The sequence below is a fragment of the Aedes aegypti genome, chromosome 2, assembly GCF_002204515.2.
Source record: "Aedes aegypti strain LVP_AGWG chromosome 2, AaegL5.0 Primary Assembly, whole genome shotgun sequence".
Classification (NCBI taxonomy): Eukaryota; Metazoa; Arthropoda; class Insecta; order Diptera; family Culicidae; genus Aedes; species Aedes aegypti.
In genome coordinates, this window is record NC_035108.1 from 18316279 (window position 1) to 18334256 (window position 17978).

General features: G+C 34.7%; 1 protein-coding gene across 14 annotated transcripts in view; it reads left to right on the plus strand.

Annotated features, from left to right (window-relative positions):
• LOC5576630 (syntaxin-1A) overlaps positions 1-17978 on the plus strand; it is a 208713-nt gene that overhangs the window by 149880 nt on the left and 40855 nt on the right. For 3 of the 14 annotated variants that reach the window (XM_021840068.1, XM_021840069.1, XM_021840070.1), the window contains one exon: positions 6018-6970. The exons of the other annotated variants lie outside the window; for them this stretch is intronic. In XM_021840068.1, coding sequence (XP_021695760.1) covers positions 6018-6030 — 13 coding nt within the window. In that variant the 3' untranslated portion in view covers positions 6031-6970. Of the gene's footprint in view, positions 1-6017; positions 6971-17978 lie in introns of those variants that run through there. 14 annotated transcript variants of the gene reach the window in all.

The window sequence follows — 17978 nt, forward strand, 5'->3', positions numbered from 1 at the left end:
GATTTTCCTATACTACCCATAAACGTATAATTGTCCCATGTGAATAGGAAATCCAGAGATTCCCCGACAAGCTGAAGCTATCAAAATTATAACTTGATGTCTTATTTAGTTTCGATCTTTGTAACACCGGTTGTTACAATTTAGATGCAGGATGTTGTTAAAATAACTAAAATTTTGCACTACAGCATATCAAAATTTTAATATATTTTGTTACAAATACCGCTTTTGGTAAAAATCAATTAGGGTAAATACTATATATTTTTACTCATTTTTTGAGTAAATGTTTTTAGGTGTGTAAGTTTATATTTTGAAAATTATATATATGCAATAAAAAAGTTTTATATTTTTTAAAACACCAAGTCATCAACGGGAATCGAACCTAGACATATACCAAACCACCTGACGCCCCTACCGTTGAGGCTATTGGTACACTTGAAGCAAATGGTGATGCAAGCTCAACTGTTTCTACGGTTTCTCAGATAATATGAATGGACTTGGTGTTTTTCAAATTGCTCCTGCGTCTGAGTTGGGAAACATGACGTCACAGTTAGTGACGTATACGAATGGCAAACTTACTCGTTCTTGGTAGGGGAACTGGGTGTAAAATGCGCCGTTGGGGTGAAACGCGCCACGCTTGTTTTGAACAAACGACGTGCTTTAGGACGCTGTTTTCCACCCGAGATATTGGAAAATGTATTAAAATACTTCTCTATATATATTTTTAAGTGTTTTCCTGGTAAAAATCGTGAAAAAATCGTAAAAACGTTTTTCGCTGTTTTCGTTGTAATTTTGTGTTATTTTCTAGGTCATTTTTCAGGCCGATAAACAACATAACTTTTGAAACTATCATCGAGAATCGACTTGTGCACTCCCATAGTTCGTATACCATGTGAAAAAAGTGTTGAATTTATCCTTAAAAAGCATATTGAACGACTTAAACTTTAATCAACTCGTGGGGCAAAACGGCCACTCCTATTTCATAACACCAAAACAGCCGTTTGAATTCAAATTCCAGCCATCGTAATGCCAAGCTAGCTACAGCTGTAGTTACGTGTCAATTTGAACCTTACAAATGCACATTAATCGAACAATAACATCTGATCAAACGCCCTTATGTATGCAACGTATTTGCAAGCATGATTGCGCATGCGTGCGCGCGAACGACTAACGCCGAGATCAGGTGGCGCGTTTTACCCCGCAAAAAATAAAAATGCAGATAAGCAAGCATTTTTTTTATATATTTATTAACTCCAGAAAACAGAAAATGGATGGCTGTTTCTACTATTTGATAGAAAACATGTTTGTCTATGGGATAATGATTAAAAAAAGGGTTATAATAATGTTCTTCATAGCTAAAAACGCTTCCTTCCTTAGAGGGCGCGTTTTTCCCCCAGTTACCCTAAATGTTCTTCATACAATACAACATATTTAAATCATGTCCTGTTATCATGACAACATATGATATAATTTTGCTATAATGGTGAATGTAGCTGAAATACTGCTCCTGCTATAACAAGATTGTAATACAATTTGTTAGAACTGTTTGTAACATGGAGTTTTATCAAATGAATTGCAATACGTTCTGATACAATCATGTTATTAATAATAATATGTCATATCTTAATTCCATGAACGGGAGATAGTTATATCTAAATATGATATATTTGTGATATAATTTGGATATGATCAGCTAGTCGGGTAGTATTGCGGAGTTTCTTTTTGTGTTATATACGTTGCAACAACGAAGAAAAAATCATCCCAGGAGCAGGTTTTTAGTATGTGTTATAGTGATGTGTTGGTCCAGAATAGCTCGATTTTGTTCGAATCGCACTAAATTTTGTGTAACTTTATTTAAGCGTGTAGGTTGACAGAGCTTCTGAACATTCTACAAAGTCTTGAAATATTTTCCAAAACAAATCTAAGATAATTATTGAAGAAATGGTTAATGAAACATCGGGATAATTGCCTGCATGATTTTCTGAAGGTATTAAATTAAATACATAGTACGGAACTTCTGAAGAAATTTTAATAGCATCAAAATACCGTTGTTTACTTAATTTAGTCTTGTTGAATCCATAGCCGTTTCAAAAACACAAAGCATGTCTAGTTTTGAGATTTTGGCTGGTGAAAATGCATTATTTAACGATTCCAGTCATCTTGCATGCGAGTTTACCGCTTCTATAGCAGCTTATTTGCTTAATTACATACAATTCAAACTCAATGTGTTAAAAATACTTATCAACAAAGTTCATAATACTTTCCATCAGTGTTGTGAAAAACTCAATTTCTCACAACTCACGCTTGAGATTTTTCATGCGTGAGTTGTCAATCATGCAACTCAGCAGTCAAAAAATCACGGATGAGTTGGCTCACCTTTTTAACTCAATGTCTCGTATTTCCACAGTTTACTCACACCCGGCAATAATTTCTTGTTAGTCTGGTAAAATTATGTTAATCCTTTCTAACGTAAACCACAACATTCGGGTTTCACGAGTTTTTGCCGGGTTTTGCGATTGAATCATTTTTTACGGTTTGAGTTGATTGAGTTGATTTTTCATCAAAATCTCAAGCGTGATATTTGCGAAGCAGATCTCTAATGAGTTTGCTCTCACGGGAGAGCGTATTGATTGAGATTTTGAGTGTGAGTCTATCAACACTGCTTTCCATTCTCAAAAGTTGTTTTTAATGCTTTAGAAAAGTATTGTGTTATATCTTTTGCCATATAAAAGAAACGAAGAATTTTGTACGCATACTTCAGGCATTTAAAAAAAATCGTGTTTATCCAAATTAAATTTTGCAATCAAACCTAACTTTATCCTACATGAAATTGTAGGTCCACTTATGCATGTTTAGTGGATTAGATCATTCGAAAGTTTGATAAATAATAGTTTAAATTTCATGTGAACAATCATAAAACCAGCATTTTATTTAAATTGGACGCATTTCGCGACAACTCCCACATTTTTTTTTTGCTAGTTCGTTTATTTGAGGCTCAATCACGTTCAACGCTTTACGGTGCCGAAATTCATTTTTTGTGAAGTAGATTGAAGTACTTTGTACTTTTTAATTCCGCTTTAAAGGCTTATCTTTGACAGATACGCATATTTTGACTGCCATTTGCAGTCTTCTTCAGTGTCAGTTACTCGTATCCACAGTGGTTCTTTAATAAGCCAAGGGCTCATCATTCAAGCTAAAAGATTCGAGATTTTTTCACCAGGCGGCGCTAATTTGCATTAAACTCTCGCTTTGCAGATATCTCAGAATTCTGATCACATATAAAAACGGCAATCATTGAACGAGCTAGTTGATTCTAAATTTTGGTTCCAGGTGACGCTAATGAGCATGAAACTTTTATTTTGCATATATCTCAACTGCCCGATCACATGGCGTTTTCGGCATAGTTATTCTACAGGGCTGGTACTTGGTCACTTGTTTCGACCTAGTCACTAAAAAGTCACTACAGTACTGACCCGATTTTGTCATCCCCCGATTTTTCTACCCCCGATTTTGTCAGCCTATTTTAAATTTGTCAAAAAATTGTTATCGTCATGTTTTACCACGTTTACATTAAAATTGATGATGATGTTTGATGTCATGCACGCATGGGCGTAGCCAGAGGGGGCAATGGCAATGCCTTTTATTAAGTGTTAAAAATCGATATTACCAATATAAGGAAGGGGGGCCCCTGTTAAAAAAGCTGGCTACGCCCATGTCCATCGCCCTCTTAAAAATCCATGTAATACGTCAAAATTTGAAAGCAGGAACAAAATAACATGACCCGATTTTGTCAGGTTCCCCATTTTGTCAGCCTAAAATTCATCGAGGGGCTGACAAAATCGGGTCCTTACTGTATTTTCAACAAAAAGTCACTAAGGTCACTTTTCTCGGAAAAAATGATCTGTTACGGGGTTTCGCGCCAACCCCTTCAAACTACTCCGGCTTTGAAATACTCCTCGGAAGAATGACTCTGTATGACAACTGAAGTTGTCATCGAGAGCATAGCGATAGATGTCAAAAAACTTAAATAGGGAAAAGATATATTTATCTATAATAGTCAAGTGTACTGAATTTAAAGTCCCTTACTCGATATTCTGTATCTTGATAGTAAAAGTTGATTTTCATGGCTATCTCGATGGTCTCTTGGAGTCCCTTGGCTAACTCGATGGTCTCTTCCTGAGAGAGACTCTCGAAGAGGAAAAATATCAACGTCATATGCAGCCAAGATTTGGCTGCCACGGCCCGTCGTTTTTATGGCTGAGAAAGTGAAAAGTATTGTATTCAAAATAAACTATTATTAAAAACCTCAGTCAGCGGAGCAGTTTTTCCAAACATGCTGATAAATCTAAACGCAAGACTAGTTATTTATAATCTCTTCTACGCTTGCTGGCATGATATTTCACTCAAAATGTCGTTTATGCTTTGGTGTGATTCCAATGAAACAGTTTTTTGCGGAGATGGTCATGTGAGAGCTTGAACGGCTTGCGCAAGATTGATATGAACACTGAGTGGAATAAGAAAAAACTCAGCAATCGCAGAAAAAGAAGACCGTCTCCGCGAGTCTCGTCTCAGTTTTCTTCAATATCGATGGAGAGTTGACTGTATAACTAAAAATTGATAAACAACTACATACGAATTCATTGTATTCATTGTGTGGTATCTATTATGTACAACTGTTGGAGTTCAACTAGAAATTTGGATTGTTTTGTTAGGTTGAACGTCTTACTTTATGTTGATTTTAAGGAAATTTCGAAACTAGTGTCCCATTTATCGAATAATCGTCTAATAAGGCAGAAATTTACATCTGTCATAAGAGAGGACACGTGTTTTTTTTTTCAACTAGCGGTATGTGAGATGATACTAAAAAGTTTAATCATTAGATCAATTTTTATGAAGTTTGGCAATATTTTGGAAGTTTACCAACGTTTAAAAGAAAATATAATCTCGGTCCACAAACAAATATACAACTCTTCAAAATGCTTTGGATCATTCTGAGTCATTTGGTGATTCTTGTAGAAAACGAGGCAGAAACAAGGGAAAACATTGCGTATCGTTTTCTCTAATGAGAGTTGGTTGTCGTTTGTTTTATAATGGTCGTTCTCTGTGTCTTTTCTATTATTGATTGGCGGTGTGATTGAACAGAATAAGGAAAAAAATAATGTTTTTGTGATGTTATTTATAATGAACATTGAACTCATTAAAACGTGATTGCACATATTGGCAAAAATATCAAAGGATAAGGTTATTGTGGTGGTATCTTAGTGTGATCTGTCTTTCTTTGTTTGTTGGTATGTCTTCATTTCCTAATCTTTCATTCAGCCACCATCACCTCTAGTGTGTAATATGTAACCATTAGTTGTTGTTGGGAAAGGCCGCAGCCTGTCGCCGTACTGCAAATTGTGTTGATGGAAAATTCATCGCTTATTGTGGTGGCTAATGTTTTGTGCTTTTCCTCACATATCTTCTGCCACCCGCGTTGCTGGTAGTGTAAATAGGTCCTCGAATGATGCAAAATGTTGTGAACGCCGCTTTTGGTGAATTATTCATTCCCTTTGGCATTTAAATGACCATCATCGAAGTTATCATCCATCCTTGTTCGTCGTTTGGGTTTGAATTTATCCACTACTATTAGACTGGTACAAAATTATGATAATGTGTAATGAAATTGCTTCAAAGTAAAGAATAGTTCAATTCAGTAGCATAAGATTTAATGGTTCATTCGCAAATGATTACTATCGAAAAATTCCACAATTCAAGACCTAAATAATTTTCGACCGGTCTAGTGTTCCATGTCGTCATCTGTCTAAGCCGCAGTCGTTGTTGTTCTACACGCCATCTGTTTTTCATTCTTTTTTTTTGGTTCTCGGTTGTTGTCGTCTTTTGCCTAACAAGACTCAATGTGCAAACGGTGTGGCGTTCTTATCTTATCGCGGTGTCATTAATTAAATTTTCCTTTTTCTTTTCTTCTTACGTTTTTTTTTTTCTTTTTCTTACTTTCTCTCCTTTGTACTTCTTTGCAGAAAAAAGTCTTGATTGCCGTGTGCGTTGCGATAACACTCATCATTTTGATAGTCTTTCTAGCAATCTACTTATCATAAAAAAAACCCAAAGCTAGACCTACCACAACACATAAAACGAAAATTACTGCACCTGTACGAGCGATGAACAATTTTCCTGATAACTCTTCACACGATTTCCGTCGTTACATTCTTGCCATGTTGCGATTGTGCGAGTGTAGTTTGTAAGCAACCGCAGGGAACTTCCGGCTACGCACACAATTCATCACTGACTTTAGATGAACCTCCTGTGCTTAAATGGTTACTGAATTTAGTAGATGTCGCTACTAAATATTAATGTTTAGGGAAAAAAAATGAAAACCTAATATCAAAATTATGTAAATGTCGTTCACGATCATTAAGGAACTCGTTCCACTATCTAGTTTACTTAGTTACTGTGTTGTTTCGTTTTAGTTGTAAATATGATAGGAAAATAGCTAGTAGTTAGCAAGCAAGCAAGCAGAGTCCAAACGCGAACAACCGTAGATATTGTATGCCAAATCATTGTAGAATCGAGTTGAGAGGAGTTGATTTTAGGGAACAAAATGAGAACGTATCTGAAAAAGACAGGACAAACAGGAGAGAAACATTCCTCGCACTAGTCAACCGAACCAGTTATTAGGTAGATGGGATACTGCTCTAGTTAGTAAGTGGGGTTTGGAATCGGACCGGAAACGAAGAGAACGTTAGATTTTTAGAATAACGCCACAAACTGTGCGAACATGTTGATTGTGTTCAAAGGTTCTCGTTTCATTTTCGACATCGGCCAAAAGAACCAAAATTCTTATCGACAAGAGGCGTAGGGAACATAGTCGGTGTTTTTAGTTGAATAAGTACTATGATACTGAATGTAATAATTGTATAAAGTGGGCTTGAATTATTTGAAATTTATTAAAGAGTTTTATTTATTTTAAAAATTGGATTGTTTATGATTTTTACGATAGCTTTAAGTATTATGGCACGACACGAATTTCCGCAGTTAGGTCACAGTTAGATCGGAACGGAAATTAGTCTCATGCCAAAATTCGAAATCCTTTCATTGACATTGGTAAGCAAATGTTATCGGAAAATCTTGTGATTAAGGCTATTTTTATAGGAAAGTCGTGGAATTCCAATGCTTGTCGACTGAATATGATATTTTCAACATCAAAATTGAAAATGCTGAACATTAAAAAAAATATCTCTGAAGCAAGGCAAAGCTCGGGAAGATGATTTAGAAAAAAAAAAAACTTATAATTAGATTAATCGAACGTTACTTCACAAAAACAAAAAATACAAAATGTGTCCAATCTATAAGCTTCATCGACGATATTTTATTTAATTTCCAATCGATTTAGACTTAAGTATTTTTTTAGGTCTTATTGTTTTATTTTTAACGTCTTCCCTTCAAAGTGTGCAGATGACCGAGAGGCACGACGTTAGGCATAAATTCGTTAGGCATATATACGATAGGCATAATTACCAAATAAATATTGAAATCGTTTATGTGAAATGTGAGCTGACTTTTGTTGAAAATTGTGAAGGACTTCAAAATCAAAAGTAAGTCCTTTGAAATGCTGTTGGGTGCAGCAGTCCCATAGTTGAAAATTCTTTGAACTCAGTTTCTAGGACTAAACTTTATTAAGTAATCAACATGACAATGTTGTAAATGGTCTTCATTAGCTTTGTGATAACTTCTACGACCATAGAGCAAAGCCATGTTGAAGGTATCTTAGTTCGTTTCTTAGTCGATCCAGGATCTTTTCGTTTTCTGCACTTGGCCATGAAGTATAATCGTGCTCGCGTATCATGCATAAATAAGAATGCAAAATGGCTACTTTAGCAAAGCAATCTTTTGATTCATAACTGTAGAAGTGCTCTTAGAACACTACGCTAAGAATTTGAGTTGGGGCTCTATCCCAAGAACAAGAATGTACAGCGTCGACCTGCTGCTCATCTTTTGAGTTTTGTTGTACACATTTAGTTGGCCATTTTTTCATCAGAGATTACCCCTTCTTCAAATTGAAGGCTATATCTTTCGAGGCATACTAATTCAACAATTATTGTCATTATTGCTCTCAATATTTCCATCATACATTTTCCCTTCTTTGAATCAAAGGCTATTCTTCATACTTATACGGTTAATTCAATGACTGGTGGAAAAGGCTGTTTGAAAAATCTCCTTCTTTCATTAATATGTTGTTCTTTTTAATCTTGCTGTTCTAAAAGTTATTGGAATAGTAAATGTAGATATTTTCAACAAAAAATTCCATTTCAACTTGCTTCGAATGATTATTTGGAATACTTGGGAATCAGATTAGTTGTAGGAATTCTGTGCAATAAAATCAGGAATCTGAATCTGAATGAATCTGAATGCACGCCATGCTAAATGCTGAAACCTGTGCTATATAAAATTTGAACTTGACTTCTGTATCTAAAATAAATACTAAATCAGATTTTAACTTTTCAAACTCGAAAAATTTCAAATATTTTCAAAGTGCATTCGGTAAAACTTACTATGCGGCTGATAAAAAATGACTGCAAATCATCGAAAATTGGTTGCAGATGAAGCAATTTAACTGTTTTCTCTACATTAAATTGATGAGTAAACACGGATTTGGAATGTAAAGCCAAGAAGAGGTTGTCATACTATCAACAAATTATTGTTAAAGATTGTGTCACCCATCTTAACAAAAAATCTTGATTTGACTATTGAATGTTGTTTTCAAGCTAATCGTTTACATTATAATTAGTAATATTTATATGAAAGATTTATCTTCTTCAAAATTAACGCAATTATGTAAGAGCAGTATAACAAACTAAATCATATACTCACTTAAATAAACATATCTGGAAACAAATAACATTTTGATTGCACATCACAAATATAAATGGATATTTACAGAAATGGATTGAGCTGGATTTTAGCATGATAGCAATATCCAAGCACAACAATCTTCTTCGATATCTTGCGATAACGGGTTCATTTTTAAATTCCATAACACCGAAAATTATGACCAATTGATCAACTCAACCCCTCGTAACGCTTTTTGTATGAATTTTGCATTATTTTTCATAAGATGTTACATCTCAAGGACACCCACCTCCATCAGCGTAATGGAATTTGTAAATCGATCCGAACAGTTATCGATATATGACGAGTTTCAAATGGCACATACGCAAATTATTTTATGCCAAACGTCCATTATGCTCAACGTATTTTATGCCTAACATCCATTATGCCTAATCTTCTTATGCTCAACGTCCTTATGCCTAATAGGGTACACTCTTTTGAAATAGCGTTTTTAGTTGATAAGTGTATAAAGATGAAAGTGCTGGAGTTAGACCTAACCGCATGGATTGTTATTATAATCATTTCACCCGAATCTTCATTTTATTAGGTTTTTCATTTGTTTTATCATATTATATTCGGGGGAACTGTTCACAAGCTATTGGCATAATGTTTTCTAAGCGATAGGAGTCTAGGAAAGAGTATTCCCTTGAAACTGAACTGGAAACTGGAATTGAAACTGAAAATCGTTATCATGCTCATTTTACCCGAATTCCTCAATGTATAAGGTTTTCTGTAGGATTTCTCATAGTGTATGCAGGGAAATTGTTTATGAGCTAACATTTTTAAAGTAACATTTTTCGATCGTTAACAGTCCGAGTATGTGAGTGCAGGAATTAAAACTGACCGCACCCGTTGTTACCCTGCTCATATCACCCTAATTCCACATTTTTATCAAGTATTTGGTTGAATTTCTCATGCTCATATACAAGTAAACTTTTTATAAGCTATTGAAATAACGTTTTCGTTGCGATAGGTGTATAAGAAAGTTAAAACTGGCATTTAAACTGAGCTCACGGATCGTTACCATACTAATGTTGCTCAAATTCCCAATTTTATCAGGCCTTTAATAGGACTTCTTATATAATATGCTAGGAAGCAGATCATGAGCAACTGAAATAAATTTTTCTGAATGAGAACTGCATAGAAAAGTGTGTGCAGGAACTGAAACCCGATTATTATTGAGCTTTTGATAGGACTTATCACATTATATACAGGGAAACGGTTGAAGGACTGTTCATTTTATAAAGTAGACACCTTGTGCATGCTGTATCTTTCTTATTAATCAATGAAATTTCAATCGGTTTTTTGCACATCGTTCGACTAGTATTGTACAATGTTGTGATAATAAAAATTCTCCAAAATAATTAAATTTCACACGAATATGGAACAACGATTAGATCGGTCGATTTTTTGAGGTTATCAAAATCAATGTTTGTAAGAAATTGGCTTGGAAAATTCGATAATTTATATTTTCTATTTTCAAAAAAGGCTTGTTTTTCGAAAGCATCATCAATCAGAAGCCTGATGGAAAAAATCAAGCTATTTTTGGAGCAATAGTTTTACAGATATAATAAAATCAATTTTCCCGTATATTTTTAAAGAAATTTTTTTTTTAAATTTGATGGGAATTGATATGAGTAGAATTTTTTGTGTAAAAGTACGTCCTGACGGAAGTCCTAATATACACAGCTAAAAATATGTTGTAAATTTAAGTTTATTTTCATGCACATATTTGGAGCATCAAAATAAACCTAAATTTCAACGACCAATCAATTATTTTTCAATCAAATTTACTTTAAATATACACGATCATGTAATATGCAACCATTTCTAGTTGAAAATTGAATGTATATTCATTTAAATTTACATGATGCTGTAACAACACACGAATTTGATTTATTTTCACAGTACACTTCAGTTTACATCACATTGAAAATTAAATATTTTTTTCTGTGTAGTATTAATATGAAAAATAACTTACGCCTTCATAGAGTTACTTAGTAAGTCCCCACGTCACATTCAAAGCACAACAGAAACACAATTGTTTTATTCTTAGAAGACCTATCAAAGTACATTGACAATCATCAAAATTGGCAACACTGCTGTAATAAAATCGATTTTATTTTCCACATATTATTTTCATAATATGTTATTCTGAGATTACCAATTGAAAAATTCGGAGAAAACTGTTTACAATTTTCTGTAGATCGATAAATATGCGTACATGATTTTAAAAGTATGATACTTTTTAGTAAAACTACCATAAACAGTAAAATTTATACTTAAGACTGTAGTTTAATCTCACGATTTAGCTTTCGTTTATACTAATATAGTTTCTTTAGTAATCCAAACTAGTTTTGAACACGCTTTTTACTTTTCTCTTTTGCTGGGAGTGAAAGGATGGTGTATCAGCAAATTTGGCCATAAATGGGTAAATCACTAAAGTTACCTAATGTCATAGAATGGTGGAATATAATTGATATTTTTAAGCTTTACCTTTAGTAGAATAGTAAAGGATACAAACATACAATTTGTTCATAAAAATAAGGATTTTTGTTTTGCGAAAAATAATGTTAAACTTTGACGGACAGCTTTTTTTAAGGCGAAGTAGGCCATCATTGAAATTTGTACGGGTCGTTGATGATTGTTGCTAATTCATCTCACGATTTCGAATCAAAGAAAATCAGTTGGTTTTGCACTGACTCAGCTGAAAAAGTAGCGTACAGTGATACTTTTTCAAGTCAATATAAACTATCAAGGCTGAGTATTATCACATTGAAATGCAAGCTGAAAAGTCATCATTGTTGCCAAAACGAATGACGGGCTACTTAGCCTTAAGAGTTTTTGGAAAAACTATTTAGCTCTTCAACCAAAAGCATTTTCATAGATTTTATATTTTCATAGCATTTTAGAATAATAGGTCAACGATACACAGAAAACCGATTACGATTTTATCAATAAATAAAAAAGATATAGCATAAACAAAGTGTCCACTTTATAAAATGAACAGTCCGCTATGGAAATAACGTTTTCTAAGTGATAGAAGCCTAAGATAATGAGTGCTGAAATTAAAACTGATCGCACGGAATGTTATCATACTCATTTTACTCGAATTCTCCTTTTTATCAGGCTTTTGATAGGATTTCTTATATTATATGCTGGAAAGCTGATTATGATCTATTGAAATTACGTTTTCATAGCAATAACAGCCTGAGGAAATTATTGCAGGAATGAAAATTGACCGCACGAATTGTTATCCTGCTTTTTTACCCAAATTCTTCATATGATCAGGCTTTTGATAGGTCTTCAAATATTTACTCTTATATGAACAGATAATCCGTTTATGTACTACTGAATAACGCTGGATTACCTCCAACGATTCATTTAGGAACCTTAAAGTGATTTATTCTAGTGGATTATCTGAGTCTTTGTCCTAAGATATATCTTCAGCGATTTATTTAGAAACATTCAATAGAATATTCGCAATATTGTTTAACCGGGTAGCTGCTCATTATAGCTTGAGCTTGTGCTTGATTGGCCGCTTGTGGTTGCTACTCCAGTATTTATTTGCATTTAAAACTGGTCCCTTAGTAGACCGGATATACCCCTGCATCTACTCCAGTTCATGTGGGAAGGTATAGGGTAGGGTATTTTTATGGCAGAGAGACTTGCTTTTAGTTAGCAGACAGCCTATGTATTGGGCGTAAGAAAAGGCGTGCTATAATGATGGAAGAATGGATACTTAAAGAAACGGTCCCTTGTTCGTTTCTATTTTTAGCGATTGCTATGAACGAATAGTTTCAGTGTGATAGATTAAAAGTGGAAGATAGAAGCAAGTGAAAGATGCAACTATAAAGTGCGAGGAAATGGACAGGCCTGGGAATGAACCCTCGCCCTTCTGCTTATGAAGCAGAAGCGGTACCTATTCGACCACCAACCCCGTCGTTACCAGGATAGCTGTACATTATAAACTAGTAAAGCTGATTCACAAAAATACACTATTTTTCAATCAGCGAAACTGGAGCTGGTATATGTTCCAAAATGGTATAGTACTTTATTATGGGACCAATCATACTTACAGTTGCAAAAATTGCTACGATCAACCCTGATATTTGAACCAAGAATTTAATTGGTTGAACTTATTGTAGTATATGGTTTTGCAAAATTCAATGCTACAATAACAGGATTACTTCCGATATAAATCTGTTTGATTGGACAATAGTTCAACTTTTCTGAGATAAGATCTGATAGACATATTTGACAATTTATGAAATTTAACACTTCCGCTAACAACTTCGCCAAATTAAACAAATTTGCAATATTTCTTGTTCATGAAGTAAGGTATAGTGATTCTTTATCCTACTATACGAAAACATGTTATGAAAAGTGAATCAGTTTTCTGCAATAATGCAAAAAGAGCAACCATGAAGAGATATCGATCAATGCAGTTAAGCCCTGATGAAGAATCAATGTCAATCAAAATTAAAAACAATTCGCTTACCATAAAGGATTCAAAAATATATTTTCTTTCAAACTTTCGACTTGTTTTTAAACCGCTTCACTTTATCTTTATTAATTATTTTTTAATTAAAATCCGTATTCTCATCAACCGAAGTCTTTTAATGATGTATTATTTTTAGCATAATTCTTAAGTAAGTTCATTAAATATCCTCTTAAGGCAACAACATTTGGAATATTTATCATGAATAATATGAACCTAAATGCTTCATAGACCTAATTCCATGAATGGGAATTGAATTTAAGCCCTGAGTAATTCTCGCTGAAACAGGCACGCTTGATCTTTTATAATGCTTAAAATTATACTCGTTTGAAAACTCTAGTTCAGTATAGTGGAAAACGTTTTTGAGAAACCCTCGATTTTTTACAATTCTTGGCTCATTCAAACCGCTATAAGTTCGAAATTTCTTCGATGACCCCTTCACAATAACGTGTCTTTGTAAAGAGGAAGCGTCCATATTAAATTTGAATTAATCCCTACAATAGTCGCGTCCGAGATTGGTTACAATTGGGTCCTAACATTTTTAATGAAATCTTGTTTTTATTCAATAACACGAAAGAGCATGTTACTGCAACTACTTTTGCATTTTTCCCCGCTCAAATAACGGCTATATCATGTTTAAACTTTAATTTAAAAATTGGGTCCATAAATGAACCTTGACACTTTTGATCATGTTTGACGTTCGCTTAGTCGACAAAAACACCACAGGGGTTTTAGTTTTAACACTGGGGTTGTTCCTATCTGACATTTCGGAAGGGACACGGAAAACAAAATATACTCAAAATTTGAGTTTAAGCCAAGGGGTGTGACAAAATCTAAAAGAACATGAAAAAAAAAATTTTGGACTCAAACCAACGGAAAACATTAAAAAATTGAGTAAAAATGTGTTTTTGACCTAAACATAAGCGTTTGGTACTGAAATTGAGACAGGGCTTTAGGACCCTATTATTATCTTTGTAGGAGACATTTTCAGCTTGGTTCATCTCCACAATATGTAAATATCCTCACTTATCACACGCTATGTCTAAACCAGCAGAATATAAAAATCGAATGTACCTTGGATTTTTTCGGATTCCGCTAGGTAACAGTATTTGGTCTATAATTTCATAATCAAAAGTTTTCAAAATATTCTATCGGTGAAATTTTTCCCATACATTTTGTATGGGCTGAAATGTGTAGGAAAACATAATTGTCAATGATTTCCATAGACTGTATATGAAAAAATAGCCAAAAAGTGGAAAAACGAAATTTCACCGATGGAGTATTTTAAAACCTTTCGATTATGAATATATGACCCAATTACTGCACTTTAGCGGAACAAAATCGAAGTACCGTAATTTCGGGTGAAATTGATCATTTTTCACCGTTTTTCTGATCTGTGTTCTGTAATGTTGTCAATGTCAATGTGCAGGAAAACAAGTACGACGGTGAGCCTCATTGGTTCATGTAACGATTTTTTCTAACAAATGTGATTTTGATGCTAAAAAATATCTTTAAAATAAAAAATCGGGGAATCCCATTTCGGGGTGAAATTGATCACTTGTCAATGTGATTATTGTTAGTTTCAAAAACAACTCTACTTACTTAATTTGGGCTCCCTGAATCCGATTATGCTTGCCAAATTCTTAACAATGCAATATTTACGGAGATAATTCGTAATTAAATTTCTAGAGTACCGCGTAAAACGCCTGAATGTAGGCAATTTCCAAAGGAATTTCAAACTAACTAACAGAAATTCTATTATTATAACCAAAGGAACGAATTGCTACGAATTTTGATGATAAAATCTGTTTTGGGGAAATATTTTAAGCATCCTCAAAAACTTTTACGCTGACACTATGTTCACATCCTTGTTTAGAACTAGAAGTTTATGGAAGTCTGTGAATACCACACCTTACATGATTATGCATTTTTACACAATTTTCATCGAAACAAGCATTCTTTAACTCAAAAAACTTCACAACACACTATTTGACCATTGTTGAGACAAACAAAGTCCATTTACTACAGTTGACATTGATATTTCTGCTCTATTAGTAAGAAATAAAATCGTGTGATAGGGTGATCAATTTCACCCTACCGATCAATTTCACCCGAATTTACGGTACATTAGATTTCGATAATCTGCTGGACCAGCAGTGCTGGTTTAGACATAGCGTGTATCATCTTCTTCTTACTCGACGCCGATACCGTCGTAAACGAATTTCGCGCAAATATTAATTACGCAATGTTGATCAATTGAAAGCCTAACCTAATCTTCCACACTTATTACATTTGCTTACCAATTCAGTGACGATTTGTACGTGTCATCGCGACTTCCTTCATCCTCGAAAACGGAACCTACAACAACAACAACAATGGAAGCGTTCTTATCATCATCATTTTCTCCCACTCGGATAACCCAGTTAGTTCTTCAGCTCGGCGGGGTGGATCGATGGTTAGCTAATGTCGAGGGCAGGTTTGCTTGCGGAGGGGAGCACAACCCCGAAAATTGCTGAGGGACATTCTAGGGTACATCGCTACTTGGAAAGCTTCATGATTCATTTTGGCATTTTGTCGATCAAATTGTCTGTAGAAATTTGTTGCCAATTTTTAGACTTTTAGCTAACTCTTATGACGAAATCATTGGCTGTCCTGTGCAGTCAACGAGACGACCGTGAGACACTCATTCTCACCGCCTACCACCGAAGCGAACCCCAAGAACGAATGCTTGACCTTTTGTACTAGAATTGGTTCGATTACTCATGCGGTGCTGGTGGAATGAAAGGAGCCGCATATCGATGAGCTGCAGAAAAGTTGGAGCCTACCAAGAGGAACGTGCTTTTCCATTTTTATCGAAGCACAATCTTCCCTGGCTTTCCTGGCATCGTCTTGCTAGTCCTCCCATTCTTAGTCATCTGGGCGCGTCACGTGGTGTAGCGGGTGCACAGAGGTCCAGCTTTCAGGAAAGCTGGCAAAACTCCATTTCCAAACGTGTTTTTAGTTGAAAAACAAAGTCAAACATTCATCTTCAATATTCGTCCCCACTGGGACAAAGCCTGCTTATAAACTGAGAGCAATCTTTGCCAAAGTTGCCACGATGATACTCTATGCCCAGGCACGGCATAAAAATAAACAAGGCAGGCTCTTTACTGATGTAAATATCAAGTTTCATTCACTCCTATCGTACCATATACCTTCCCGACCACTAGATTTTTTGTAATTTTGTTCGAGGTGGATAAGAATGATGTCGTCAAGTAGCTGTCAGTTTTCGGAATATATTACCATCTTAATATAGTACACCGTGTGCCCAGGGAATGCAAGAAAATTTCAATTACGAAAAGATCCTGTACCGACCGGGTATCGAACTCAGACATCTTCAACATGGCTTTGCTATGTAGCCTCGGACTCTAATCATCCGGCTAATGATTGGCACTTTCATCTACAATATTGAATATAAAAAATCAAAAGAAAATGTTTTTGTGTTATATTTGGACCAAGGTATCTAAAAGCGAGGTATTACATAATCGTTTTTGGCTTGCAGTGTTATAAAGGGCTCACAAATTTATTTTCTTGGCTCCAACGTTTCGATTCCAATTTGGATCTTCTTCAGATCTAAAGAATTATTCACGACTGACCAAAAACATTTAGCCTGTGTTGTTGTCGTATTATAAAAAAATAGATTTCAGACTGAACAGTGAAAGCTAGACAGTGACTATTATACGGTGAATTGTGGGCGAAAGCTTAGACAAGTGGAGGCGTACAGGTAGAACAAAATTACCAAACTGACATCCAATTTTTATAATACGACAACTAATGGCTCACAGGCTAAATGTTTTTGGACATGCGCGAATAACCAGGTGACAGCTGATGAGTTTGTATTGACTAGAGGATGCTAGAAAAAGCTATGTCTCACACACTTTGCCTGAAGGTTTGGATTGGTTTAAATCACTTATTATTCGATTAAGTTCTTCAAATAAGCTTACATACAAGATTTCAAGTTCAAAATCGCTACATAATTTCAAATACTAAAGGAAGCACAAATTTCGCTCAGGAATGCGGAAGAAAATTTTCACTTCACCACCCATAGAAACGATACATGCAAACTACTCGCCACCTGTCAATTTCGATTGTCCGACATTTCCCAAACATTTCGAAAACCAGTTCCCCGAAGGAATTTTTCCCGAAAACCATTTCCCCGAATAAACGGTTTACCGGAATGTATTGTATCCCCAAATGCTTTTCCCAAAGACATTTTCTCAGATTTTGTTCTATTATCAATATAGACAGACAGAAATCAGTAAATTTTATTATCGTTTTAAATGAACGATTTGAGTCGAAAAACGGCAGTTGAGATTCAGCACTACACAAAATAAACCACGCATTGGCCGTTCTCTCATGCAAAATTGTCAAGTTTGGTATTTTTGATCTCTGCTTCTAGAAGTCTGGTTGACCTGAAATTTTCACCACTTCAAATATCCAAAGCTGGAAATTCAGAGCTTTTCATGAACAAACTTTTAAAACATCTTAAATCTCAAATTGTGACAAAAAATATGAAGTTTGAATTAGAAATAATTTTTTGAATGGAAATATT